Source organism: Neoarius graeffei, chromosome 5, assembly GCF_027579695.1.
Source record: "Neoarius graeffei isolate fNeoGra1 chromosome 5, fNeoGra1.pri, whole genome shotgun sequence".
Lineage (NCBI taxonomy): Eukaryota > Metazoa > Chordata > Actinopteri > Siluriformes > Ariidae > Neoarius > Neoarius graeffei.
The window spans coordinates 32,595,789-32,623,495 of record NC_083573.1 but is presented as its reverse complement, the minus strand read 5'-3'; the positions used below and the strand labels follow the sequence as shown (position 1 = coordinate 32,623,495).

At 43.1% G+C, this 27,707-nt stretch overlaps 2 protein-coding genes and 1 long non-coding RNA gene across 4 annotated transcripts in view; 2 read left to right on the top strand and 1 right to left on the bottom strand.

Annotated features, from left to right (window-relative positions):
* Nucleotides 1-12,162: 12,162 nt before the first annotated feature.
* On the top strand, nt 12,163-18,978 carry tubb5 (tubulin, beta 5). The gene is made up of 4 exons (XM_060921562.1): nt 12,163-12,284; nt 15,332-15,440; nt 16,251-16,361; nt 16,706-18,978. The coding sequence occupies exons 1-4, from the start codon at nt 12,228-12,230 to the stop codon at nt 17,761-17,763; spliced, it is 1,335 nt and encodes a 444-aa protein (XP_060777545.1). The 5' UTR covers nt 12,163-12,227; the 3' UTR covers nt 17,764-18,978.
* Nucleotides 18,979-19,149: 171 nt separating this feature from the next.
* Nucleotides 19,150-22,100, bottom strand: LOC132886643 (uncharacterized). Its single transcript, XR_009654717.1, has 3 exons — nt 21,652-22,100; nt 20,892-20,939; nt 19,150-20,167 (listed from the first exon to the last, which is right to left on the bottom strand). It is a non-coding gene; the product is annotated as an uncharacterized LOC132886643 (long non-coding RNA).
* Nucleotides 21,347-27,707, top strand: part of mdc1 (mediator of DNA damage checkpoint 1) — a 70,662-nt gene continuing 64,301 nt past the window's right edge. Inside the window, exons 1-2 of one of the 2 annotated variants that reach the window (XM_060921561.1) lie at nt 21,347-21,407; nt 21,810-21,963. In XM_060921561.1, coding sequence (XP_060777544.1) covers nt 21,819-21,963 — 145 coding nt within the window. In that variant the 5' untranslated portion in view covers nt 21,347-21,407; nt 21,810-21,818. The remainder of the gene's footprint in view (nt 21,408-21,809; nt 21,964-27,707) is intronic. The other variant, XM_060921560.1, reaches the window with a different exon arrangement.

Here is a 27,707-nt window from a genome sequence, read left to right as displayed (position 1 = left end):
TACAAAATAAAAAATAATAGTTGTATACTCAGAGTTTACTTCTCTTAGACTTAAAGTATACTTTTTATAAACTAAAAGTGGCCAATTTAGTCCCAAGAAGTATTAGATTAGTTTACTGACAAGTATACTGTAAGTACACTGATATCAGTATACTTGATACACAAAAGTATACTTAAGGAAATATACTTTAACTTTACTGAAGTATATTTAATAAAATGAACTTGAAGTATACTTCTTTTTGATAAGGGATGTTTTCGCCTCCGTTTTTTCTTTGTTTGTTTGTTTGTCTGTCTGTTCCCAATGTAACTCAAAAAGTAGTGAACGAATTTTGATGAAATTTGGAGGAAAGGTGAGCCATGGGCCAAGGAACAATTGATTAGATTTTGATGTGACTCTGGATATGTTTGCAGATCCAGAATTTTTTGTCTGTTCTCAACTCGTCTTGTCTCGTCTCGTCTTCTTCCGCTTATCCGGGACCGGGTCGCGGAGGCAGCAGTCTAAGCATGGAAGCCCAAACTTCCCTTTCCCCAGACACCTCGGCCAGCTCCTCGGGAAGAACACCGAGGCGTTCCCAGGCCAGCCGAGAGACATAGTCCCTCCAGCGTGTCCTGGGTCTTCCCCGGGGCCTCCTCCCGGGGGGACATGCCTGGAACACCTCCCCAGGGAGGCGTCCAGGAGGCATCCGAAAAAGATGCCCGAGCCACCTCAGCTGATTCCTCTCGATGTGGAGGAGCAGCGGCTCTACTCCGAGCTCCTCCCGAGTGACTGTGCTTCTCACCCTATCTCTAAGGGAGCGCCCAGCCACCCTGCGAAGGAAACTCATTTCGGCCGCTTGTATCCGTGTTCTTGTTCTTTCGGTCATTACCCAAAGCTCATGACCATACTTTTTTTTTTTGAGTTATGTTGAGAACAGATTAAGTATCTGTTCTCAACATAACTCAAAAAGTAGTGAACAGATTTGGATGAAACTTGGTGCACAGCTTTAGTATTATCCTAGGTTCAAGTGATTTGATTTTGATGTAGGTAATATGTAGCTTGGTGGTGATATACATCTACCGTGTGCTCTTCTAGTTATGTATTGTGTTAAATATTCAAATGAGCTTCAACCTGTAGCAAGAAACTGTAACCTAATTCATTTTATTTCCAGAAACATCATATAGTCAGCTGCTCCAACCACATGCCTGTTATGTTAATCCCAGCATACAGTTCACTCCTGAAATGTGCCAAACTGTTTCTGGGGCCTTCAGCATAACAAGGACCCACCTGTCCCAGGCTAGCAGAGAGGAAAAGCGCAACTATGCACAAAGAATCCATGGCCACTTCCTAAACACCAAGGACACCCAGCACATGTGGCAAAGTATTCAGGTCATCACAGACTACAGTACAAAGCTACATCACATGGCTGTGATGGCAATGCCTTGCTCCCAGAAACACTGAGCAGTTTCTACTCACAGTTCAAAGCACAGAACAATATTCCAGCAGGGAAGATGATCAGAACTTCCACTGACACTATCTGTTCAGAATTAACTTATGGAAAGCTGCTGTTCCTGATATTATACCTAGCCATATGCTCAGGGAATATCCTGATCAACATGGGGATGTCCTTAGGGATATCTTCAACATCTCACTGTACCAAGCAGCTGTTCCTGTGCCCTTCAAGATGATCACCATCATCCCTGTGCCAAATAAATTGTCTGTGATTTGACTCAATGACGCCCAGCCTATGGCGTTCAAACCTGCCATCATGAAATGCTTTGAGTGGCTTGTTTCGAAATACGTCAAGAGCAGTCTTACTACCACACTGGACTCATTCCTATACGTCTACCGTCCTAACCACTCAATATCTACTGCCATCCACCTGTTTCTGACCCACCTGGATAAAAAGGACAATGATATGATCATGCTGTTCATAGACCTCAGTGCATCATTTAACACAACCGTCCCATAACAACTCAGAGGAAAGCTGAACCTGCTGGGTCTGACCACCTTCTTCTGCTATTGGATCCTGAAATTTCTGACTGAGAGACTCCAGTACATCGTGATTAGGATCAACACCACCTCCAGGACCACCAAACTAAACACTAGTACTCCCCAGGGCCGTGTACTCAGTCCCCTGCTGTTTAAACTCTTGACTGTGCTGCAAAGTACAGTCACACTGTCAAGTTTGCTGATGATATTACAGTTGTAATATCATCAATTTATCTCTCAATGTCAGTAAAACCAAAGACAAGATTGTTGAAGTCAGGAGGATCCACGTGGACCCTTCATCACTCCATATAGAGGATTTCGATGTGACGTCACAGGTCACGTGACGCCCCGGTGTCCGCCATTTTGAAGGTCAAGCTAGCTAATGTCAACAACATAGTAGCTGGTATGTTACTGTAGCAATGTTTACGTTCAGTCATTTGGATGACTGTTAAAACCTTTCAGTCTCAAGTTTTTCCTTTACTGTATTTACTAGTTTACTGAGCTAGCGCGCTCGGGCAGGCTGGGAGCGAGTGCGCTAGCTCGGGCAGGCTGGGAGCTAGCGCGCTCGCTCCCAGCCTGCCCGAGCGCGCTAGCTCAGTAAACTAGTAAATACAGTAAAGGAAAAACTTGAGGCTGAAAGGTTTTAACAGTCATCCAAATTAGACCCCGAAGCCGTTTATTTTCAGGATAATGGCTGGCTGATGAAATTATTGGCTGGCTAGCTGACTCAGCCAAAACCTTAATGGCTGCTGCAGCCACCAAAATGTTTATGGCTACAAATGGCTGATACTGGACGTCACTGTGTGGCATATATCCGGGCGAACGGATCAAACAAATGGGGGGAATAAATAGCAAATTACCACAGGTCCCCTGGTCTCTTACTTCATTGTAAATATAAATCTAGCAAGATTGTAGTTCAATGCTAATAATAAGCTAATCTGGATTGTTCAAGGAAGGCATCTAGCTATCTACTCTCACTAGCAATGACCAGTGAAGGACTGGCAGCTATCTTACTATGATGAAAGTAGAGTGGTGGAGTACTTTTTTTTTTTAATCAATCTCGAAGTATGTGAAACAAACAAACAAACAAACAAAAAAATACCTTTACACTTTCCCTCAGCAGCGGCAAAGAATGCAGCCATCTCGTCGATATCGGAGTCGATTGATGCTCTGGGTGGGTTCCCGGGTTCCCCAGTGTATCGTGGTAACGGTGTGAGGGGCGGGAAGCCAGACAGGTAGTCACAACGGCAAGCTTGTGGTGGCTCTCTGTGCTGTGATATCAGTTCTAAATCTCTACAGTGTATGCCTATACGTCTCTATTGTGTTACTACTAGTGTGTACAGTTGATCATGTTTGTGTCACTTTTCTTGTAGCTCATGATGTGGATAAACCCATTATTTGATGTACACAATTCTTAGTGGCTCAGCCAAATTTTATTAGATAGCGGCTCAAATTGGCTTACAAAATTATTGGCTGGCGGCGGCTCAAATTCTAAATGGCGGTTTTAGCGGCGCCTGGCGGCGGCTTCGGGGTCTAATCCAAATGACTGAACGTAAACATTGCTACAGTAACATACCAGCTACTATGTTGTTGACATTAGCTAGTGCTAACAGCTAGCTGCTAGTGCACTGCTACAACACAGACACCGACTCTAATAATACAGTTCTTGGTCATTGCCTGGTAACAGCAAATTTATAACGGGCCATGTCTCAACAGACTAAGAAGTTATTTCAATGACATTTAATAACATTTTGTTTATCCTGAGGACCGAAAGTAAATGAAAATGTGAACAAACCTTAGCTGTAATAAGATGGCGACCACCGGCTCCAGGGACGACCCACTGATGTAGGCATGTTACCCAGCCTGGTTTTTAACGACATAGGTATACAGATCATGTGGGCTGAAGTCAGGTAAAGACGAGGGCTTCGTGTACTTCCGTACATCAGTGAACAATCCTGGTGGAAGCAGGTAAACGTCGTTCTCTAAGCCTGCTAACCTCAATTTTTGCAAATACCTCTCCCTCTGCTCGCCCTGTAAATGCTCTACGTTGCTGGATAGTGAAGGTGTTTTCTGCATCTCGCTCCTTTTTCTTTTATATTTTTTCCCTGGTATTTCCCACACGCCTGACTGCAGGTCAGGAAGATCACCTGCGCTGCAAAGCCAGAAAAAGATAGCCTGGTAACGTGTACGGATCACGTACACCAGCATCATTGATTTTCTGGTGATATCGCTTCTTACTCGCGTCATCTAGGCCGGATAAAATACTCGACAATGAGACTTCGTCATGATCAACAGTGTATTGCTACCGGTAGTCGCCATATTTGTGACCGTCAAAATGGCGGCATAAATATTGTCGCTATGGAAACAATGACGTAGGCCGAAATCCTCTATACATGGAGCAACTGTGGATAATTAAAAAAAAAACCCACCAAGATTTGAAAAGATCTTACCTCCCTCCCTCCATCCTCACCACCTTCTACAGGGAGATAATAGAAAGTATCCTGAGGTGTCTCACTATCTGGTATGGGAACTGTACAGAGAAGATCAGAGGTTCTCTTTACCCAACACTGATGTGTCTTCCACCATCAGTTGCATCTCTAAGACCATTAGCATTGTGTACGACCCTCTACCTCCCTTCTCATGGACTTTTCATCCTTCTGCCATCTGGGAGAAGGTACCAGAGCATCTGTGCTACCACCACCAAACTTCACAACAGTTCCCGTTAGGGGTCGCCACAGCGGATAACGTCTCTCCATCTCCTCCTGTTCTCTGTATCTTTTTCTGTTGCGTTAACCGTCCTCATGTCCTCCTTCACCACAGCCATTAATCTCATCTTTGCTCTTCCTCTTTTCCTTCTACCTGGCAACTCCATCTCCAGCATTCTTTTCCCAATGCAATATACTCTGGATCTCTCCTCTGTACGTGTCCAAACCATCTCAATCTCGCCTCTCTCACTTTATTTCCAAGCCGTCCGACACGTCCTGTCCCTCTAATATTCTCATTTCTAATCCTGTCCAATTTTGTCACTCCCAATGAACATCTCAGCATCTTCAGCTCTGCTACCTCCAGTTCAGCCTCCTGTCTTTTTGTCAGTGCCACTGTCTCCAAACTGTACAACATCGCTGCTCTTACTACTGTCTTGTATACTTTCCGTTTCACTCTTGCTGGTATCTTTCTGTCACAAATCACTCTTGACATCCTTTTCTCCTCCATCCATTCCAACCTGCTTGCACCCTCCTGTGCATTTCTCTTCCACACTCACCATTACTTTGTACAGTTGACCCTGCTCTGCTTTGACCACCTCTGTTCCTTGTAGCTGTACCATTCCACTGTCCTCACGTTCCTTCACACACATGTACTCCGTCTTGCTCCTACTGACTTTCATTCCCGTTCTCTCTAGTGCGTACCTCCAAGTCTCGAAGTTTTCTTCCACTTGCTCCCTGTTCTCACTACAGATCACAATATCATCTGCAAACATTATTGTCCATGGGGCCTCTTGCCTGATGTCGTCTGTCAACCTGTCCATTACCATGGCAAATAGGAAAAGACATAGGGCTGAGCCCTGGTGCAATCCAACATCCACCTTAAATGTCTCTATCATTCCCACTGCACATCTCACTGCTGTCACACTGTCCTCATACATATCCTGCACCAATCTCACATACTTCTCCGCCACTCCTGACATTTCATCACAACGTATCAGTGTTGTAGTCGAGTCACTAAACCTCGAGTCCGAGTCCAGGCTCGAGTCCCCAGTGTTCAAGACTGAGTCAAGTCTAAGTCATTAAAGAAAATTTCGAGTCGAGTCCATGACTGATCCGAGTTGAGTCTGACATAAGCCCCACTATCAACAGAGCTAATAACATGAGAGAGGGTTAACACTAGCTAGTTTAGGTCAGCAAGCAAGCCCCACTATCCACAGATCAATGAACATAGCATGTCACTTCCTTCTCTGGATGGAGTCTCACCAAATGACGATTGAAGTTCGAGGTTGTCCCCGTCGTCTCCTTGATAGTTCTTCTACGTATGGAACACACAGCAGTGCATTTTTTCCCACTGCGCAAGAAGTCTGTATAAGCAAAGTGAACAATCCTAGGGGCTTCTCTCCAGGCATTTTAGCGCCAGTAATGTTAGTTTGTTCCTGAACATGATGTATGAACAGGTTAATGTGCATTCTCTTGCACAAAATTAGTATAAAAATTAATGTAGATATAAATATAAATATCTTATGCCAAACTACTATGGCATGTTACAAAAAATAAAGAAAAAATCTGAGTCCTTGTCTCCAATTTATGAGTCTGAATGCAGTTAATGCACGAGTCCAAGTCCAAGTCCGAGTCATCAGTGCTCAAGTCCAAGTCAAGTCACGAGTCCTTAAAATTAGGACACGAGTCGGACTCAAGTACTACAAGCCTGCAATGTATACAAGATATAACCCTCTTGTCTTGATCTTTGCTTTACCTGAAGGTTTTTCAGTTGGAAAGTGTTACTCAAAAGGACATTGTTCATGGACTGGTCATGGACAGTGGTAAAGATGATTTTTTCTGGTGAATGTCAGTATTATTCTCTTTACGTACATGAAGTACAAATGGAAGTACATGAAGGTGAAACCCAGGTTTTTACTGATTTCATATGGAGTTTCTTTCTCACACTCAAGCCCTTCATGAAAACAAAAAATGCAATTACAGTGGTGCTTGAAAGTTTGTGAACCCTTTAGAATTTTCTATATTTCTGCATAAATATGACCTAAAACATCATCAGATTTTCACACAAGTCCTAAAAGTAGATAAAGAGAACCCAGTTAAACAAACGAGACAAAAATATTATACAACCCCGATTCCAAAAAAGTTGGGACAAAGTACAAATTGTAAATAAAAACGGAATGCAATAATTTACAAATCTCAAAAACTGATATTGTATTCACAATATAACATAGACAACATATCAAATGTCGAAAGTGAGACATTTTGAAATTTCATGCCAAATATTGGCTCATTTGAAATTTCATGACAGCAACACATCTCAAAAAAGTTGGGACAGGGGCAATAAGAGGCTGGAAAAGTTAAAGGTACAAAAAAGGAACAGCTGGAGGACCAAATTGCAACTCATTAGGTCAATTGGCAATAGGTCATTAACATGACTGGGTATAAAAAGAGCATCTTGGAGTGGCAGCGGCTCTCAGAAGTAAAGATGGGAAGAGGATCACCAATCCCCCTAATTCTGCGCCGACAAATAGTGGAGCAATATCAGAAAGGAGTTCGACAGTGTAAAATTGCAAAGAGTTTGAACATCTCATCATCTACAGTGCATAATATCATCAAAAGATTCAGAGAATCTGGAAGAATCTCTGTGCGTAAGGGTCAAGGCCGGAAAACCATACTGGGTGCCCGTGATCTTCGGGCCCTTAGATGGCACTGCATCACATACAGGCATGCTTCTGTATTGGAGATCACAAAATGGGCTCAGGAATATTTCCAGAGAACATTATCTGTGAACACAATTCACCATGCCATCCGCCGTTGCCAGCTAAAACTCTATAGTTCAAAGAAGAAGCCGTATCTAAACACGATCCAGAAGCGCAGACGTCTTCTCTGGGCCAAGGCTCATTTAAAATGGACTGTGGCAAAGTGGAAAACTGTTCTGTGGTCAGACGAGTCAAAATTTGAAGTTCTTTATGGAAATCAGGGACGCCGTTTCATTCGGACTAAAGAGGAGAAGGACAACCCAAGTTGTTATCAGCGCTCAGTTCAGAAGCCTGCATCTCTGATGGTATGGGGTTGCATTAGTGCGTGTGGCATGGGCAGCTTACACATCTGGAAAGACACCATCAATGCTGAAAGGTATATCCAGGTTCTAGAGCAACATATGCTCCCATCCAGACGATGTCTCTTTAAGGGAAGACCTTGCATTTTCCAACATGAAAATGCCAAACCACATCAATTACAGCATCATGACTGGGTAGAAGAAGGGTCTGGGTACTGAACTGGCCAGCCCACAGTCCAGATCTTTCACCTATAGAAAACATTTGGTGCATCATAAAACAGAAGATATGACAAAAAAGACCTAAGACAGTTGAGCAACTCGAATCCTACATTAGACAAGAATGGGTTAACATTCCTATCCCTAAACTTGAGCAACTTGTCTCCTCAGTCCCCAGACGTTTACAGACTGTTGTAAAGAGAAAAGGGGATGTCTCACAGTGGTAAACATGGCCTTGTCCCAACTTTTTTGAGATGTGTTGTTGTCATGAAATTAAAAAAAATCACCTAGTTTTTCTCTTTAAATGATACCTTTTCTCAGTTTAAACATTTGATATGTCATCTATGTTCTATTCTGAATAAAATATGGAATTTTGAAACTTCCACATCATTGCATTCTGTTTTTAGTTACAATTTGTACTTTGTCCCAACTTTTTTGGAATCGGGGTTGTACTTGGTCATTTATTTACTGAGGAAAATGAGCCAATATTACGGTGCATATCTGTGAGTGGCAAAAGTATGTGAACCTTTGCTTTCAGTATCTGGTGTGACCCCCTTGTGCAGCAATAACTGTTTCCGGTAACGGTTAGGGTTAGATCCTAGGGCGTAATTTTGGGTAGGGACGCTAGGGACGTGTCCCTACCAATATTCAGCTGCTACTGTGTAATCACGATCAATAAAACCGATGTCCTAACCTGAGCAATGATTATATGGCACACAAAGGGTTAAATATATGACACTGCTAATAATCCCCCCTCTAACATAGATATCATTCTCTGATTAGCTACCTGTTTCTCGCTAACTTACATGGTTGGCTATCCCAGCTGTCACTCCATCTGCTGTAAAAGCAGCACACTTCCCACAGCAGCCGTGACTACCCGCCCATCAACCCCCTTATCTCACACGTACACACCTGACCTACCCCACGCACCCCCCACTTTCCGTCAGCCTACAAATTGAGCTGGACTTCGATGTCCATGCATGCTTGCCCTACGACTCGCATGCTGACTTGAGTATCATGGATGACGGCCCCCCTCCCAAGAAACGAGACATTCGTTCATTCTTCTTCAAAGTCAAGAATGTAAGTGCAGGGTTTCCGTCGAGCTTTAAAAACTCAACAAAATCCTTTTGATGTATGGAAACCCTTCATAAAAGTATTGCTGCGGCTCCTTAGGCAGGTTTAGCAACGTAACAGGACGCATCAGAGCTAGGCTACTGCATAGCTGCAGAGAAAAGGAATGCTGGAGCAATGTAACTTGGTGTTAGATAATATCCTCGATGAATGAATGTTAAGTTTATAGACCTAATAGTTTTACAGAATGTAAGTAGTCAGATGTAGGCTACTGCATGGCCATGCAGATGTGCGACTTGCATTTCAGAATCAACAGCGTGACAGCCACGAGTCTGCTGCGTTCACAGTTTTACAGAGACCTCTTTCTACTACTACTAGGCTAGGCTAGATACAACAAATCCATGGTCCTTTACTGCCACCTACAGACGAATATTGGTAACTGCAGCATGAACATAAAAGAAGTCACAAGCACATCTGAAGTGAAAATCATAACACACGTTACAAACACAGAAACAGGCAACAAAAAGACATAATATGGAAAATGGAGGGGCAACAAAAAGACAAAAAATGGGGGGGTATACTACAAATGCAATACTAATGTAATCAGAATCATGCTATAATAGGCAATCACTAAATTATATACAGTTGTGCTCATAAGTTTACATACCCTGGCAGAATTTATGATTCTTTGATCATTTTTCAGCGAATATGAATGATAACACACAAACATCTTTTCCAATCATGCTTAGTGGTTGGGTGAAACCATTTATTGTCAAACGACTGTGTTTTCTCTTTTTAAATCATAATGACAACAGAAACTATCCAAATGACCCTGATCAAAAGTTCACATACCCTGGTGATTTTGGCCTGATAACATGCACAGAAGTTGACACAAATGGGTTTGAAAGGTAACATCCTCACCTGTGATCTGTTTGCTTGTAATCAATGTGTGTGCATAAAAGCTGAGTGAGTTTCTGGGATCCAGACAGACTCTTGCATCTTTCATCCAGCCACTGACGTTTCTGGATTCTGAGTCATGGGGAAAGCAAAAGAATTGTCAACGGATCTACGGGAAAAGGTAGTTGAACTGTATAAAACAGGAAAGGGATACAAAAAGATCTCATCTCATCTCTAGCCACTTTATCCTTCTACAGGGTTGCAGGCAAGCTGGAGCCTATCCCAGCTGACTACGGGAGAAAGGCGGGGTACACCCTGGACAAGTCGCCAGGTCATCACAGGGCTGACACATAGACACAGACAACCATTCACACTCACACCTACGGTCAATTTAGAGTCACCAGTTAACCTAACCTACATGTCTTTGGACTGTGGGGGAAACCGGAGCACCCGGAGGAAACCCACGCGGACACGGGGAGAACATGCAAACTCCGCACAGAAAGGCCCTCGCCGGCCACGGGGCTCGAACCCAGACCTTCTTGCTGTGAGGCGACAGCGCTAACCACTACACCACCGTGCCGCCCATACAAAAAGATATCCAAGGAATTGATAATGCCAGTCAGCAGTGTTCAAACTGTGATTAGAAATGGAAAATCAGGGGCTCTGTTAAAACCAAGCAAATGCCACGAAGTATCTCGCCTACAATACACCAAACAGCACAGAGACAAGCCTCAAAACTTCTGGAACAAGGTAATTTGGAGTGATGAGACCAAAATTGAACTTTTTGGCCACAACCATAAACGTTACATTTGGAGAGGTGTCAACAAAGCCTATGATGAAAGGAACACCATTCCTACTGTAAAGCACGGAGGTGGATCGCTGATGTTTTGGGGATGTGTGAGCTACAAAGGCACAGGAAACTTGGTCAAAGTTGAAGGAAAGATGAATGCTGCACGTTATCAGCAAATACTGGAGGCAAATTTGCACTCATCAGCCCGGAAGCTGCGCATGGGACGTACTTGGATGTTCCAACATGACAACGATCCAAAACACAAGGCCAAGTCGACCTGTCATTGGCTACAGCAGAACAAAGTGAAGGTTCTGGAGCGGCCATCTCAGTCTCCTGACCTCAGTATCATTGAGCCAATCTGGGGAGATCTCAAGCGCGCAGTTCATGCAAGACAGCCCAGGAATTTACAGGAACTGGAGGCTTTTTGCCAAGAAGAATGGGCAGCTTTACCATCTGAGAAAATAAAGAGCCTCATCCACAACTACCACAAAAGACTTCAGGCTGTCATTGATGTTCGAGGAGGCAATACACGGTATTAAAAACTGGGTTATGTAAACTTTTGATCAGGGTCATTTGGATGTTTTTTGTTGTCATTATGATTTAAAAATAGAAAACACAGCTGTTTATCAATAAATGGCTTCACCCAACCACTAACCATGAGTGGGGAAAAAAGTTTTTGTATTATCATTCATATTCTCTGAAAAAAGGCCAAGAAAGCAAAAATTCTGCCAGGGTATGTAAACTTATGAGCACAACTCTATCCAAATATCATTTTAACTAAATTTGAGCTTAATTACAGAATAGAAAATGCCACCAGTAGCACCTATTTATAAGTGTCTCAATAAGGCAGTCAGTGAATTTTGAGACACCCTCCCCCCTCCAATGTCAAACAATACAGATATTGAATTAAAAAAAAAACAATATTTAATGCTAAAAATGCTTAAAGTTTTTAATTCTTATTTTCATGTATTTCTGTGGAAGAGACAGAACGACTGCTTAAACACAAATTAGGAATTGTGTGGTGTAAAAGTAATGAATCATCAGATTCTAGCAATGTTGGGTTAGGTGCCTTGCTCAAGGGCACTTCAGCCATGGATGGAGATGTAGGGAGAGGTAAGGGTGGGATTTGAACCTGCAACCCTGGGATCCAAAGACCAACTCCTTAACTGCCCTCGTTAACCTATAAGATCTGCATGACATGAAATTATGATTGCTAATGGAAAAAAAAAAAACACCTTTCGGAAGCTCTGCCTTGGATCACTCTTGTGTCCCCACCAATGTCACAATCAAAGTTACTCCCTTGGTTAGATCAAAAAAACCCTTGACTTGATCTTTGCCGCCTTTCCCTCATTCTGACCAATCAGATGATAAGTAGGAGGGGTGATGCATTGACTCCGCCCACAGCGCACCCAGTCTGGCTCTGGAGTAAATCCAGGAATATAAAGCCTTTGTCTGGCTACAGCGAGCACAGCACAGCTACACCGTTATATCTGAGAACCCAAGACCATTACACCCAGTAATCATGAGGGAGATTGTTCATATCCAGGCTGGCCAGTGCGGGAACCAGATCGGTGCCAAGGTAGGAACAGCTTTTAGAAAATATATTTTAAATATACTGCAAGTGTATAGATGGAACCTGCAGCTTGGAGATGCAACAATGAAAAGCTCCAGACTCCAGAGGAGTGGCCTTCCTGCCTCATACCACATCAAACCCTGATTTATCTTTCATATTTATAATAAAATATAATTAATAATAATAATAATAATAATAATAATCATCTATCCATCCATCCATCCATCCATCCATCTATCCATCCATCTACGATCAATGCAAATAGCTTGACTCATTATGCCAATATGCAGCTGTTTGTAATTTGCATGAGTCTTTTATTAAAAGAATATCAGCACTCAGATCACTCAAACATTGCAAAAAAAAAAGGACTAATTATTTGCACATTATTTTCGAAATGATCTCAAAACAGCCAAAATGCACCCAATTGTGTGCCATTCATTTCATTCACGAACCCCATTATTGTACACATGAAAAAGAAAAAGGAAAAAAAAAGACCTCTTTCTGCAACGCCCCATGCCTCAATATGTCTCATCATGGTATTTCTTTATCATGCTCTCATAATATCATCATCATCCAAACCGCAAACGACCCTCCTAGACAGTAATCTGTGTGAAAATAAAATGGATAGGATATAGAGTGCTGTAGTCCAGGTTTGGGTGTGAAACATGAGCCATCTTTATCTTGTTCTGTTGCCGGGCGTCACCCATCCCTTTAAACAGCTGTCACGCCGGCAATCAGGGCACATCATTAGACATAGTACTGTATATCCATACATTATAGGCAAAATATGATATAAATATGTTTGTTTGGTTTTTTTTTTTCATTAGAAGTCTATCCGTGCCTGCTGAAGCGAACACAATAGTCTGTTTTACTCTGAATGTAGATATTTCAATAGTGGAAGCTGTTGCTCTTCGTTCAGAGAATAGCGAAGGGTGGGGCGAGAGATTCATGGACAAAGAAAAACTAGTTCTCAGCCTAGAAACCTCATCACAGCGCGTAGACGTAGTGATCTTTTGTGTCCATTTGGATTGCCTGAACTGTATCGGAGCACATAAATCCTTTATAACTTGCTGTAGAACAATAAGCTGGAGGAAATCGAGTAGTGTCTTTGGGCTGCCATGATGGGCTGCAAGCTAAGCAATTGAACATTTGCAAAGAGAAATCTGATCTAACCCTGCTCATGTTAGGAAAATTTGTATACTGGGCTTGTCCAATATGCCATTAACTCTTTATATCTTCTATTAACAGACACTTTCTAGTTTTATCACCAGGCATGATGGTCGAAAATTCCTTGATTTTTGACATTCAAGAGGTTTGGTCAACCCAATTCCTTTAAGATAATGCCTTCAGTGTATTCCCTGCAATAGTGGGTGTGGATGTGCTTCGATATTCAGTCACTGAAGTGTGTGTGTGTGTGTGAGAGCGGGGAGGGGCGAGCCTCAGCAGATGGAAGACGTGGCTCTAGTAATGGGGTCTCCAGCTGCTCGGAGACTTAAGATGAATAGCAAGTTGGTAAATCACGGTTTGTCCCTGCTTGTTTAATAATGCAGTCTAACTCGACCATAGCACCAGGACGGAGATGTGGGAATACAGAGCAGATATTGATTTTCTTTTTTCACTGACTGCTATATATGTTAACAAAGCAAGTTAGGTTTGCTTTGTGCGTCTGACGAGAGCATGGGTTTTGCCTGTGTGGTTTGACGGAGTAATGAAACGGAGGTCTTGGCGTGCACTTTGTACAGCGTTTCCCCTACACGCTGTCCTCATTCTTTCAAAGCAGTTTTGCCACATATACCTCGATGTCTGTCTTAACAGGCTTCTCTGCCTTTTTCTCAGCATTTTTAATCTTTCAAACTGAGCTCACTGGAGCGAGTCAATAGGATGGATTGCTTGAACATCAGCATGTACGGTTTTTGATTTAGATTAAGTCTAAACACACATCAAACGCCCCCAGAGTACGAATTAGCAATAATAAAATGCACTTTTTATGCTACTTCATACACTGTCTCACAAATAGTGCAGTGTTTTCAGACACACAGCAATGAGGACTCCACAGACTGCATTCGATTCAATAAATGATTACATGTGAGTCAATACATAAACTGCAGGCGCTATTGGAATTCAACCAGGCACAGGCTGTGCTGTCATGTTGTTCCTCTTTTTATTACCCCGTGCCTCCCAGCTAGAAAATAACAAGGCATTCAGACTGTAGATGAGATGAGATGAGTATTTTGTCATTGAAAGAATAAGTCAATGAAGGTATTGTGGACTGATATTATTATTATCTCATCTCATCTCATCTCATTATCTGTAGCCGCTTTATCCTGTTCTACAGGGTCGCAGGCAAGCTGGAGCCTATCCCAGCTGACTACGGGCGAAAGGCGGGGTGCACCCTGGACAAGTCGCCAGGTCATCACAGGGCTGACACATAGACACAGACAACCATTCACACTCACATTCACATCTACGGTCAATTTAGAGTCACCAGTTAACCTAACCTGCATGTCTTTGGACTGTGGGGGAAACCGGAGCACCCGGAGGAAACCCACGCGGACACGGGGAGAACATGCAAACTCCACACAGAAAGGCCCTCGCCGGCCACGGGGCTCGAACCCGGACCTTCTTGCTGTGAGGCGACAGCACTAATTATTATTATTATCTCATCTCATCTCATTATCTCTAGCCGCTTTATCCTGTTCTACAGGGTCGCAGGCAAGCTGGAGCCTATCCCAGCTGACTACGGGCGAAAGGCGGGGTACACCCTGGACAAGTCGCCAGGTCATCACAGGGCTGACACATAGACACAGACAACCATTCACACTCACATTCACACCTACGCTCAATTTAGAGTCACCAGTTAACCTAACCTGCATGTCTTTGGACTGTGGGGGAAACCGGAGCACCCGGAGGAAACCCACGCGGACACGGGGAGAACATGCAAACTCCACACAGAAAGGCCCTCGCCTGCCACGGGGCTCAAACCCGGACCTTCTTGCTGTGAGGCGACAGCGCTAATTATTATTATTATTATTATTGTTGTTGTTGTTTTTTAGTTCTGGGAGGTGATCAGCGATGAACACGGCATCGACCCAACAGGAACCTACCATGGGGACAGCGACCTGCAGCTCGACAGAATCAGCGTCTACTATAACGAGGCTACAGGTATCACTGTAAAATAACACACATGCACTTTACTGTAGGTCAGAGGTCGAATATGCACATATAGGATGAATTAACATTTACTATACGCCACAACAAAGATACAAACGTCATTATTTCTTATACGTTATACAGCACTGTGCAAAAGTCTTACGCACGCTGTTTTTTTCTTCATATGAACTTTGTTATAGATTTCTATTTATGACTTCTATCTTATCAAGTCAGTACAAAAACACTGAGTCCCGAACATTCGTTTTCCAGCACAAAATTAAATTTTACAGGGAAAAAAATGTTTGTATCTGAGCAGCATGTTCTGTAAGAGAGCGCTTTTCAGATTAAAAAACAGAACATAATGAAGGCTGCTGGGTTTTGGTGCAAAATTAAGAAGTAAGTGTGACAAAGTGTCCAGAAGAACTGTGGCTGGTTCTGTAAGATGCTCAGTAAAACCTACAGCCCGTTTTCACATAAAACTGCACTCGCTGGACCTGAGACTACTATTTTTTAATTATTATTTATTTATTTATTTTAAAGCAAAGGGTCGTTTCGCACCAAATATCGACTTTGTTTCATTTATTATGGCTTACTGCTTCCTGTTTATAGTATTTTTTTAATGTTGAAACATTTCATTTCATTATTTTTAAGCCATTTTTTTGGTCGACAGCATTTCTTTACATAAGACTTTTGCGCAGGACTGTATATATATATATATATATATATATATATATATATATATATATATATAAGTTGTTTGTATGTTGTTTATTGAACTGCTGTCCTCTGTTTTCTATTTCTCTCCCTGTCTTTTTAATGGAGGAGGTAAATATGTACCCCGAGCTATTCTAGTTGACCTGGAGCCTGGCACCATGGACTCAGTCCGCTCTGGACCCTTTGGACAGATCTTCAGACCCGACAACTTTGTGTTTGGTGAGTCGCTGGAAAAGAGCTTTGGGGATTGGTTGATTTTTTTTTTTTTGCATAAACTAGATACAGTAAATAAATCTTAGACGTACAAGTGTTTGAGATGTACTGTGTCTCGTGTTGCTATTTTATAACTTCTTTCACAAGGTATTGTCTATATCTATACCTGCCTGTCAATCACAACTTCTCACTCAGTCAGATTAAAATTAATACGCTACCATAAGGCAAACTCCAAAGTTCTCTGGATAATATAGATGGATTTGGACAAAAAGGTCATTTATATTTACTGAATATTTTCACTATATATCTGAATATTTTATTGGCATTTACTGATATTCATTTGTTTGCAGGTCAGAGCGGTGCTGGCAACAACTGGGCTAAAGGCCACTACACAGAGGGAGCGGAGCTTGTGGATTCTGTCCTGGATGTGGTGCGTAAGGAGTCCGAGAGCTGCGATTGCCTCCAGGGCTTCCAGCTCACCCACTCACTGGGTGGTGGCACTGGATCTGGTATGGGCACACTGCTCATCAGCAAGATCCGGGAAGAGTATCCTGACCGCATCATGAACACCTTCAGTGTGGTGCCATCTCCTAAAGTGTCCGATACGGTGGTGGAGCCATACAACGCAACGCTGTCCGTTCATCAGCTGGTGGAGAACACAGATGAGACATACTGCATTGACAACGAAGCTCTGTACGACATCTGCTTCCGCACTCTGAAACTTACCACTCCTACTTACGGTGACCTGAACCACCTTGTCTCTGCTACCATGAGTGGCGTCACCACGTGCCTCCGCTTCCCTGGGCAGCTCAACGCTGATCTGCGCAAACTGGCCGTCAACATGGTGCCCTTCCCGCGTCTGCACTTCTTCATGCCTGGTTTCGCTCCTCTTACCAGCAGGGGAAGCCAGCAGTACCGTGCTCTCACCGTGCCTGAGCTCACACAGCAGGTATTTGATGCCAAGAACATGATGGCTGCCTGTGACCCACGCCATGGTCGTTACCTAACTGTAGCCGCCGTCTTCCGTGGCCGCATGTCCATGAAGGAGGTGGATGAACAGATGCTCAACGTGCAGAACAAGAACAGCAGCTACTTCGTGGAATGGATCCCCAACAACGTCAAGACAGCCGTGTGCGACATCCCACCACGCGGTCTCAAGATGGCCGTCACCTTCATCGGTAACAGTACAGCCATCCAGGAGCTGTTCAAGCGCATCTCTGAGCAGTTCACCGCCATGTTCCGGCGCAAGGCTTTCCTGCACTGGTACACCGGAGAGGGCATGGATGAGATGGAGTTCACCGAGGCTGAGAGCAACATGAATGACCTGGTGTCCGAGTACCAGCAGTACCAGGATGCTACAGCTGAAGAAGAGGGCGAGTTTGAAGAGGAGGCTGAAGAGGTCGCCTAAGAAGCGGAGACGATTGAGAGAGGGCGGGGGAGTGGGAGCAGAATTTGGAGGGAGTAGTGGTATTTAAGGGGGAGAAAAATGTAGCACAGCACATGCGGAATCAACCGTAAGTGTCTTGAAGTTAAAGTTAGCACTAGAGAAATGGGGCCAAAACAACCAGAGGAGTCTTGAGCAAATGTTCTCGAGCACAGAATAAAAACGTAATAGTTATTCATTATTACACATCTGTTTTCACTTCTTTACCATACCGATATCTTCACTCCCTCACTATTCACAGCAGAAAGAGTATGATGTGGCCTATTTTCCTTTACCCAGATGAATTACCCCAACCCTAGGAAAGATTTTCAGTAGAAAAAACACTCACTAGTTTTAAATCTATGTTTGGGAAACCAGCCATATTGATCTGGCCAATAAGCTCACTGCACCGTAGGCAGAGCTGTGCAAACTGGATAATACCAGATAAATAACTATAAACATGTCCAATAAATAACGAAGCTGTGATGAAGATGGGAGGAAGGTTCCCTAATGGTGAGACAAGTGTTCAGACGCATCATTTATTTTATTTGTCTTATTTTTTTCTTCTTTCATTTTAAGCTCTCATTTTAGTGTTTAAATAGTCACAGGAAACGTCCAAACCCCAGAACAGATTCAAGTCAGGATGATTCTCAAAGTGTTTGTGTATTCCTCCTAATGTGAGTGGTACACTACAATGGGACGACTTTGCACAACGATACCACTTCAACACGTCCTCATTCACAGTATTCAGTCAAATGGTTTACAAAGACTGACAGGGTTTTAGGGAATGATGGAAGGAAAATCAGAAATGAAGGAACAAGGATGAAAATCAGCTTGAGAGCGTTGTTCAGTCTTCCTGCCTGGACGCCAACCAACGTCTGCAGAAGGAAAGCCTGGACGACATCAGTGAGTGGCAAAGGAATTTAGAACGGATCGTGCGAGAAAACGTGAACTTTAAAAAAGCAAACAAACTGATTTTAGAAAGTTAATAAGAAGGCACTGCAATTTTTGACATGAATCTTCAGAATGTTTGTCCTGTATCTGAGCCCAAAGCTTTTTAAACTTGTTTTTCGCATGTTTTGTTTCTTTTTCATCATGAGGTATTAAGAATGTCCCTTACATTTTATACTTCGATTTCTTCATGGAAGGACCTGAGCCTCTGGAAACAAACAAACAATAAAATAAACGTGAACCACTCTATTTTTTTTGATTGCTTCTTTCACATATATTTCTTTAAGACACATACAGAGCAAGGCAACATTTTACAGGTTCAGATTAGAAAATATAAAGTAACTTTTTTTTTTATATGATATATTATAATACTAGCAAATGAAAAGGGTTCAATGTAAAAGCAGAAAATTCACAATGACTAATAAACACATACGGTAAGACAAACATAACGAACGGCGCAAATATATCAGAGATCAAGCAGCTTTTGTCTTCAGGCCGATTTACTTCTGAGGTTTTGCTCAGTCTCTGGTCAAACACAGGTTCATTTATAAAGTAGGACACTCTTAAACAGCTGGCAGGAAGATTTACAATGTGCTGTTTAGACGTTAATAGGTCTGGGGGGAAAAGAAAGACTTTCAAAGGTCTGGATACAAAGCAACACAGCTTGAGTTAGGCCAAAATAACCCAATGAACATGCAATTTTTAGACTTGCCATTGGAAGCTGTCCTTAGCTCGTAGGCAGAACAAATATGGCACTGTCCTATTTCTTTTACAAATTGACTATAATAACTCAATAATAAATATAATACCTGAGAGAATGCTGGGTTGTAATGTCCACCACTGTTAAAAACAATCACAGACCCCTTGGCTATGCTACACAGTACGAGTCATAGACCGACCTGTTTACTGTATTCTGTGTTTATTGATCATGGTATTGGGTCAGCGGTATTGCACATAGTATAATGTCACTACTTTTTAGTGCATTACAGTTGTATACATGTATCATGACTATAGGTCTAGAGCATATGTTTAAAACATATTAAGGGGATGGGGTAAAACAACAAAGAAATAAAACTAGCAGCATGTACAGAACATGGCATCCTTCCAACTTGGGAGATGGACCACACCGGGTTAACTCAGGCCGCTCCTGGTGGCCGGTGAACCACGTTGGGCTAACTCAGGCCGTGTCCTGGTGGCCGATGAACCACACCGGGTTAACTCAGGCCGCTCCTGGTGGCTGAAGATGCCCACTCAGGAGTGACAGTCTCTTGCATTATTGTGACACATGAAGGATGAGGGAGCTTGAACAGAAGCTGTCCTCTGCTTCCATCTGACCCTCTTGAAAGCCAGTTCCTTGTTTCGGATGATCTCTCCAGGCGTCCTGGTCATCAGCAATGCTCTCCCAGGAGCCGACATTGACCCCAGCCTGCTTCGGTCCCTTAAATACACATTATTATTTGATTTAAGCATGGCTGACTATCGTTTTGAATAGAACATACCAGCATCTAAAGCAATATAAATACATATCTAAAATGCAGGCGGCACGGTGGTGTAGTGGTTAGCGCTGTCGCCTCACAGCAAGAAGGGCCGGGTTCGAGCCCCGTGGCCGGCGAGGGCCTTTCTGTGTGGAGTTTGCATGTTCTCCCCGTGTCCGCGTGGGTTTCCTCCGGGTGCTCCGGTTTCCCCCACAGTCCAAAGACATGCAGGTTAGGTTAACTGGTGACTCTAAATTGACCGTAGGTGTGAATGTGAGTGTGAATGGTTGTCTGTGTCTATGTGTCAGCCCTGTGATGACCTGGCGACTTGTCCAGGGTGTACCCTGCCTTTCGCCCGTAGTCAGCTGGGATAGGCTCCAGCTTGCCTGCGACCCTGTAGAACAGGATAAAGCGGCTAGAGATAATGAGATGAGATCTAAAATGCACAAACAGCAACATGGACACAAGAATGACAGAGTCATTGGCTTCATGTTTAGAGAATGAATAGCAGCCATATTGTATTAGTCACTGTGTTATGGCAGCCATATTGTATTAGTCATGTGACCTGTAATAGGAGGATGTGGAAAATGCTGCATAACTAATAACTATGTGGATGAAACCTGGCTCTCAGACAGACAAAAGCAAACAAATCTGCTAAAAAAAAAAAAAAAGTGTTGTGTGCCAGACCTGTGTCTACAGAAAAGAAGATGAGGGGAAAGGGGCGTGGTCTGGGATCTGAAATACAAAATAAACTGTGTTTACGCCAGTAAAGTAGCATAATTCATATCAATATAATAAAAATAAAAAATAACTTATATTTATATGAAACATATATGAATGAATAACTCATGACACACTGTTTATATATAGAACCGCGGGGACATTTTCACAAAAGATAAGCCTCCTTTACACAACATCCAATCACAGAGCAGGACTTTCTGAGTGACATATATTCCCACCAATCAGCTTTCTCAAGTAACCGAAGTGACCAATGGGCAGTCGCGTTTACTTTTAAGCCCCAGCTTTCACAAAAGATAAGCCTCCTTTACACAACATCCAATCACAGAGCAGGACTTTCTGAGTGACATATATTCCAACCAATCAGCTTTATCCAGTAACCAAAGTGACCAATGGGCAGTCGTGTTTACTTTTAAGCCCCAGTTTACTGTTCAGGAAGTTTTCCCTCGCTGCTGCAACTGCGTGGTAAAGTATATTATTGCAATTTATTTCACAAAATAAACAAGCAAAGGCAATCACAACAAACCCTCAGCCCTTAAGTCTGACACTGTGGCATGTTTTACGTCTTTAATGGCTTCTTTAAAGGTTTAAATAGTCAGAGTTTAGGAACTAGCTAAAGAGCTAATGTACAGTAGTACTGGTCCTGCATTTTAACTGACATTTATTGATTCGGTATGTTTATGATCAGTGTATACACACACACACACACCATATAAACAACTCTGAGCTGCTCTAGCACTGGGATGTTGCCATGGATATGGCGATCTGTGTCCTGGAGATGTTGGTGTCCTTGCCTGGCCTGCTCAGGCCTGCTGGAGTTGCTGCAGAAGTGTCCAGAGTGTGTGATGAATGGCTGTGTCTCCTCAGCAGGACTGTATGGACGCGACCCAGCAGATCGAGGACTCTTTCTTCGGAGAGGAGGATGTCTCTGAAGATGAGCATGAACTTGGAGGAGGAAAGAGCCAAAGAGAACCACTGGCTCTGCTGAAAGTGTTCAAAAACGACCACATCCCAGAGACAGGTGAGCAGGAAGCATCACACTGACACCACAGAAACACACTAGTGCTGGATGTGGACTCAATAGGTGGTTTTAAATTTCATGACAACACCACATCTCAAAAAAGTTGGGACAAGGCCATGTTTCCCACTGTGAGACATCCCCTTTTCTCTTTACAACAGTCTGTAAACGTCTGGGGACTGAGGAGACAAGTTGCTCAAGTTTAGGGATAGGAATGTTAACCCATTCTTGTCTAATGTAGGATTCTAGTTGCTCAACTGTCTTAGGTCTTTTTTTGTCGTATCTTCCGTTTTATGATGCGCCAAATGTTTTCTATGGGTGAAAGATCTGGGCTGCAGCCTGGCCAGTTCAGTACCCGGACCCTTCTTCTATGCTGTAATTGATGTGGTTTGGCATCGTCGTGTTGGAAAATGCAAGGTCTTCCCTTAAAGAGACGTCGTCTGGATGGGAGCATATGTTGCTCTAGAACCTGGATATACCTTTCAGCATTGATGGTGTCTTTCCAGATGTGTAAGCTGCCCATGCCACACGCACTAATGCAACCCCATACCATCAGAGATGCAGGCTTCTGAACTGAGCGCTGATAACAACTTGGGTCGTCCTTCTCCTCTTTAGTCCGAATGACACGGCGTCCCTGATTTCCATAAAGAACTTCAAATTTTGATTCGTCACAGAACAGAACAGTTTTCCACTTTGCCACAGTCCATTTTAAATGAGCCTTGGCCCAGAGAAGACATCTGCGCTTCTGGATCATGCTTAGATACGGCTTCTTCTTTGAACTATAGAGTTTTAGCTGGCAACGGCGGATGGCACGGTGAATTGTGTTCACAGATAATGTTCTCTGGAAATATTCCTGAGCCCATTTTGTGATTTCCAATACAGAAGCATGCCTGTATGTGATGCAGTGCCGTCTAAGGGCCCGAAGATCACGGGCACCCAGTATGGTTTTCCGGCCTTGACCCTTACGCACAGAGATTCTTCTAGATTCTCTGAATCTTTTGATGATATTATGCACTGTAGATGATGATATGTTCAAACTCTTTGCAGTTTTACACTGTCGAACTCCTTTCTGATATTGCTCCACTATTTGTCGGCGCAGAATTAGGGGGATTGGTGATCCTCTTCCCATCTTTACTTCTGAGAGCCGCTGCCACTCCAAGATGCTCTTTTTATACCCAGTCATGTTAATGACCTATTGCCAATTGACCTAATGAGTTGCAATTTGCTCCTCCAGCTGTTCCTTTTTTGTGCCTTTAACTTTTCCAGCCTCTTATTGCCCCTGTCCCAACTTTTTTGAGATGTGTTGCTGTCATGAAATTTCAAATGAGCCAATATTTTGCATGAAATTTCAAAATGTCTCACTTTCAACATTTGATATGTTGTCTATGTTCTATTGTGAATACAATATCACTTTTTGAGATTTATTTATTAAATTAAATTATTGCATTGTTTTTATTTACAATTTGTACTTTGTCCCAACTTTTTTGGAATCGGGGTTGTATGTCCCTTTACACACTCATCCAGAAGGGTAATTTTGCACAAGGCTGTCTGTCTACAGCAGAAAAAAATAAAATAACAAAACGCGTCTGGAAAAATCCCAAGTGAGTCTGGAGCCAGATTCGTGACGTCACCTGTGGAAGCGCCAGCAGGCTGCGCGAGCTTTGCACTGTTTCAGTGCACAGCCTGTGTAGACCAAGCGCTCCCATTTCTCTCTCATTGTCCGGTCTTTTGGAAAACGATGAGTACTAATCCCATCAAGATTGGTGTTGCTACACCCTCCTACGATACATCTGTTAACCATTTTAATAATTACGCGATAACATTGAAGAAATTTGCAGGTCGTTTTCTCATAAACAAACCAGCGCTGACGTAGGATTCAGAGGGAGGCGTCCCCTATGCGACGTCACGAAAAGTACTGTTTGCCAGGAAATCCAAATGCAAGTTTTTTCAGAGGCGGACCAATTCGCCTCAAATGGCTCGATTTCAACTGAATTTTTCTGGTATTGCACAAGGTAAAAAAAATTGCAGAGAATACAGAATGTGACAAATATTTGACCAAAGTTTAATATAAAATAGGAGAATTACATTGATCTTGCTCCTGAATTTACCCGTGATATGCACTTTAACACATCTGAAGCAGTGAATGCGCGCACACACCCAGAGCAGTGGGCAGCCATACTACAGCGCCCAGGGAGCAGTTGGGGGTTAGGTACCTTGCTCAAAGGCACTTCAGCCCAAGGCTGCCCTGTGTTAAGCTAACCTGCATGTCTTTGGACTGTGGGGGAAACCGGAGCACCTGGAGGAAACCCACGCGGACACGGGGAGAACATGCAAACTCCGCACAGAAAGGCCCTCGCCGGCCACGGGGCTCGAACCCAGAACCTTCTTGCTGAGTTGTGACAGTGCTATCCACTACATGCCCATATATATTCAATCTGCAAAATGAGTGCTTTTAAACTGTTTACGTGCTAAAAAGCAAAACTCAACTCTGGAATACATTAAATACACAATATTTAACAATGTTTGTGATCTACACCGTGATTGTGGTGCTGATTTATTGACTGATGCTGTATTTTCCTTTTTCCTGTTAGAAGTTAGCAGTAGTGTTACATGTTGAGTGTTTTACACAGAGGTGGACATTAAAGCCAGTATCTCACTGGGCTGCGACAGCTTGCAAACATCATTTGCGAGAGAGTTTCAAAAGTGTCTTGAAACGTTCGTGGGGCTTCTCAATTTCTTCGCATGAGTCGCAAAGTGTCGCTCCTTTGTTGCTGAAATTTTGAACATGTTCAAAAAATTTGCGTGACAAAATTTCTCTCAAAATAGCCATAAATGCGTCGCTGGTGTCACAAAGCTGTCACAAACCCTTCTCAAGTCAGTTTTCGTGAGACAGGAATTGCGAGTGTATCTCACTGGGCTGCAACAGTCGGCGACGAGTTGGAGACGCAACAATTGCGATAAAATATGTGAATATCAATTCAGTGTGATTCCAAGTGAAAATTGTCGCTAATTCGCATATTTTATCGCAGTTGTTGTGTCTCCAACTAGTCGCAGGCTGTCGCAGCCCAGTGAGATACTACCCTTACTTGAGTACTGTACTCAAGTACACTTTTTGAGTATCTGTACTTTACTTGAGTATTTTTTTTTTCTGGAAACTTATGTAGGTGTAATTAATGATTATGGATATGTAGATTGGTATCAAATGATCAATCTTTAATAATTAAATGAAATCAGTCTCATTAAATTTGAAGGTTAATAGTTAAAATGACTCAATCCTATTGAATCGTTTAATTTGACTCATTTGAATTGAATCATACCATAGAATCAGTCTCCTTTGAATCGTTTGAATGAATCATTCAATGAATCGAGTCAGTGAATCGAATCAGTGAATCATTTGGTGAATCATTTAGTGAATCGTTCAATGAATCATTTAGTGAATCATCCAAAGAATCAAGTGAAGAATCGTTTAAAATTTGATAATTCAAAGTTTATCACTTACCAACTGCATCTAATTAATTATTCATACACCTTAAGAATTCTTTGACGATGTGTGTGACTTCAGAGGTATTGGAAACAGGCAATGACACAATTTCAATAATAATAGAGTTTATTATTAAAAAGATAAAAAGGGAAATCAATAAAAAAAGGAAAGTAAGAATTTAATGATTGAATGGCAACAGAATGAAATCTTTATAACAGAGTAGCTCTGTGTGTGTGTGTGTGTGTGTGTATAAGCAGTTTTAACTTGTGAGCTATGTTGTTATCTGCAATCTTGGTATGTGTGTGTGTGTGTGTGTCTGTCTCCGTCCGTGCCAGGACGGACCAGGGTGTCTTATCTGCAATCTTGGAGGAGGGGATCCTCAAAGTTTATGCATCCGTGAAGAAAACGAGACAGATACGGTCTAGTGTAAACGTAGCCTTAAGGCCCTTTTCCACTACCCTTTTTCAGCTCACTTCAGCTCGCTTCAGCTCACTTCAGCCCGACACGGCTCGCGTTTCGACTACCAAAAAACAGCACAACTCAGCTCGCTTCAGCCCTGCTTAGCCCCTAAAACTCGCACGGTTTTGGAGTGGGGCTGAAGCGAGCCAAAGCGAGCCGAGTGAGGCTGGGGGCGTGAGCAGACACTCCCCTGTGCACTGATTGGTGAGGAGGAGTGTCCTCACATGCCCACACACGCCCCGCGAGCACGCTGGGATCTGTAAACACCGCAAACCCGGAAGGAGAAGAATTACGAGAATTTCTGAAGTCTTATGCGCCTCGCCTCATCTATATGCTCTTGCCAGTATCTGTTGGCGTTGTCGGTGACAACAAGCCACAGCACCAAGACCAGCAACACTAACGACTCCATGTCCTCCATGTTTATTGTTTACTATTCGGGTCGTGAGACTACCGCTTAAAAGCTCACTGATGTCACTGTTTGCGCTGCTTAACGACATCACGTGACGTCCACCCACTTTCGCTAACTCCACCCAATGTGTCCACCCACTTCCAGCCAGCACAGTTCAGCGCGGTTGTAGTCGAAATGCAACTCCAACAGCCCCACTCAGCTCGACTCAGCACGGCACGGCTCAGCCCGACTCAGCCGCGTTTGTAGTGGAAAAGCGGCATTAGTGAGCACGTGTGTGTGTATAGCCCAGTGATTAGCTAGGTATGCTGACTAGACAAAGAAAGTCTAGCTACACCATGTGCTTTCTTCAAGCTTAGTAAACTATGTGTGTCAAAAACCAGAAATTAATGGTTAAAATACATTCAAACAGTCATCTGTAGTTTATATGGCTTTAAATGTAAACAGGAGAATTGCTATCAAGGTTGAATTAAACTTAGAACTTAGGATATTTAATTCTAATCTGAGATCCAGAGGACCTCGTGTTGAGAACAAGGGGAAGGAGGAGGGGCTCTTCCTAAGCATGCAAAGGCCCTTTTTTAGAGGCAAAACATTCTGAAATCTTAATGAGGTCACAGTATGAGTGAGTTAGATGAAATCAGAATGTTAGGAGAGAGAGAAAGTGCAAGACTTATTGATTAACCAAATTAAAATCAATAGTACCATTCATTCATTCATTATCTCTAGCCGCTTTATCCTGTTCTACAGGGTCGCAGGCAAGCTGGAGCCTATCCCAGCTGACTACGGGCGAAAGGCGGGGTACACCCTGGACAAGTCGCCAGGTCATCACAGGGCTGACACATAGACGCAGACAACCATTCACACTCACATTCACACCTACGCTCAATTTAGAATCACCAGTTAACCTAACCTGCATGTCTTTGGACTGTGGGGGAAACCGGAGCACCCGGAGGAAACCCACGCAGACACGGGGAGAACATGCAAACTCCGCACAGAAAGGCCCTCGCCGGCCCCGGGGCTCGAACCCAGGACCTTCTTGCTGTGAGGCGACAGCGCTAACCACTACACCACCGTGCCGCCCCTCAATAGTACCAAATAATAGAAAATCAACAATAATACACAGTGTGCACACTTAGTGAATTAATTACTAAGACTAATATTATTTTCCCAGTGCCTTTTCTTACTGCAAAAAGTCTCGCCTTTGTCTGCAGAAATTCGAGGCGGAAGATTGCGCTTCGGTGAGAGAGAAGAGTCTCTGACGAATCAGATGTTCACTGGAGCTTGGAGAGGTTCTTTGGAGAAGCTTCGCAGTTGATAAGACGAAAAGTCTTCGTTCAACACCGTGCACGGATTTAAAAGAAAGAAAAGAGAAGAGCTCTTTAGAAAACTGCCTTTCGCTCG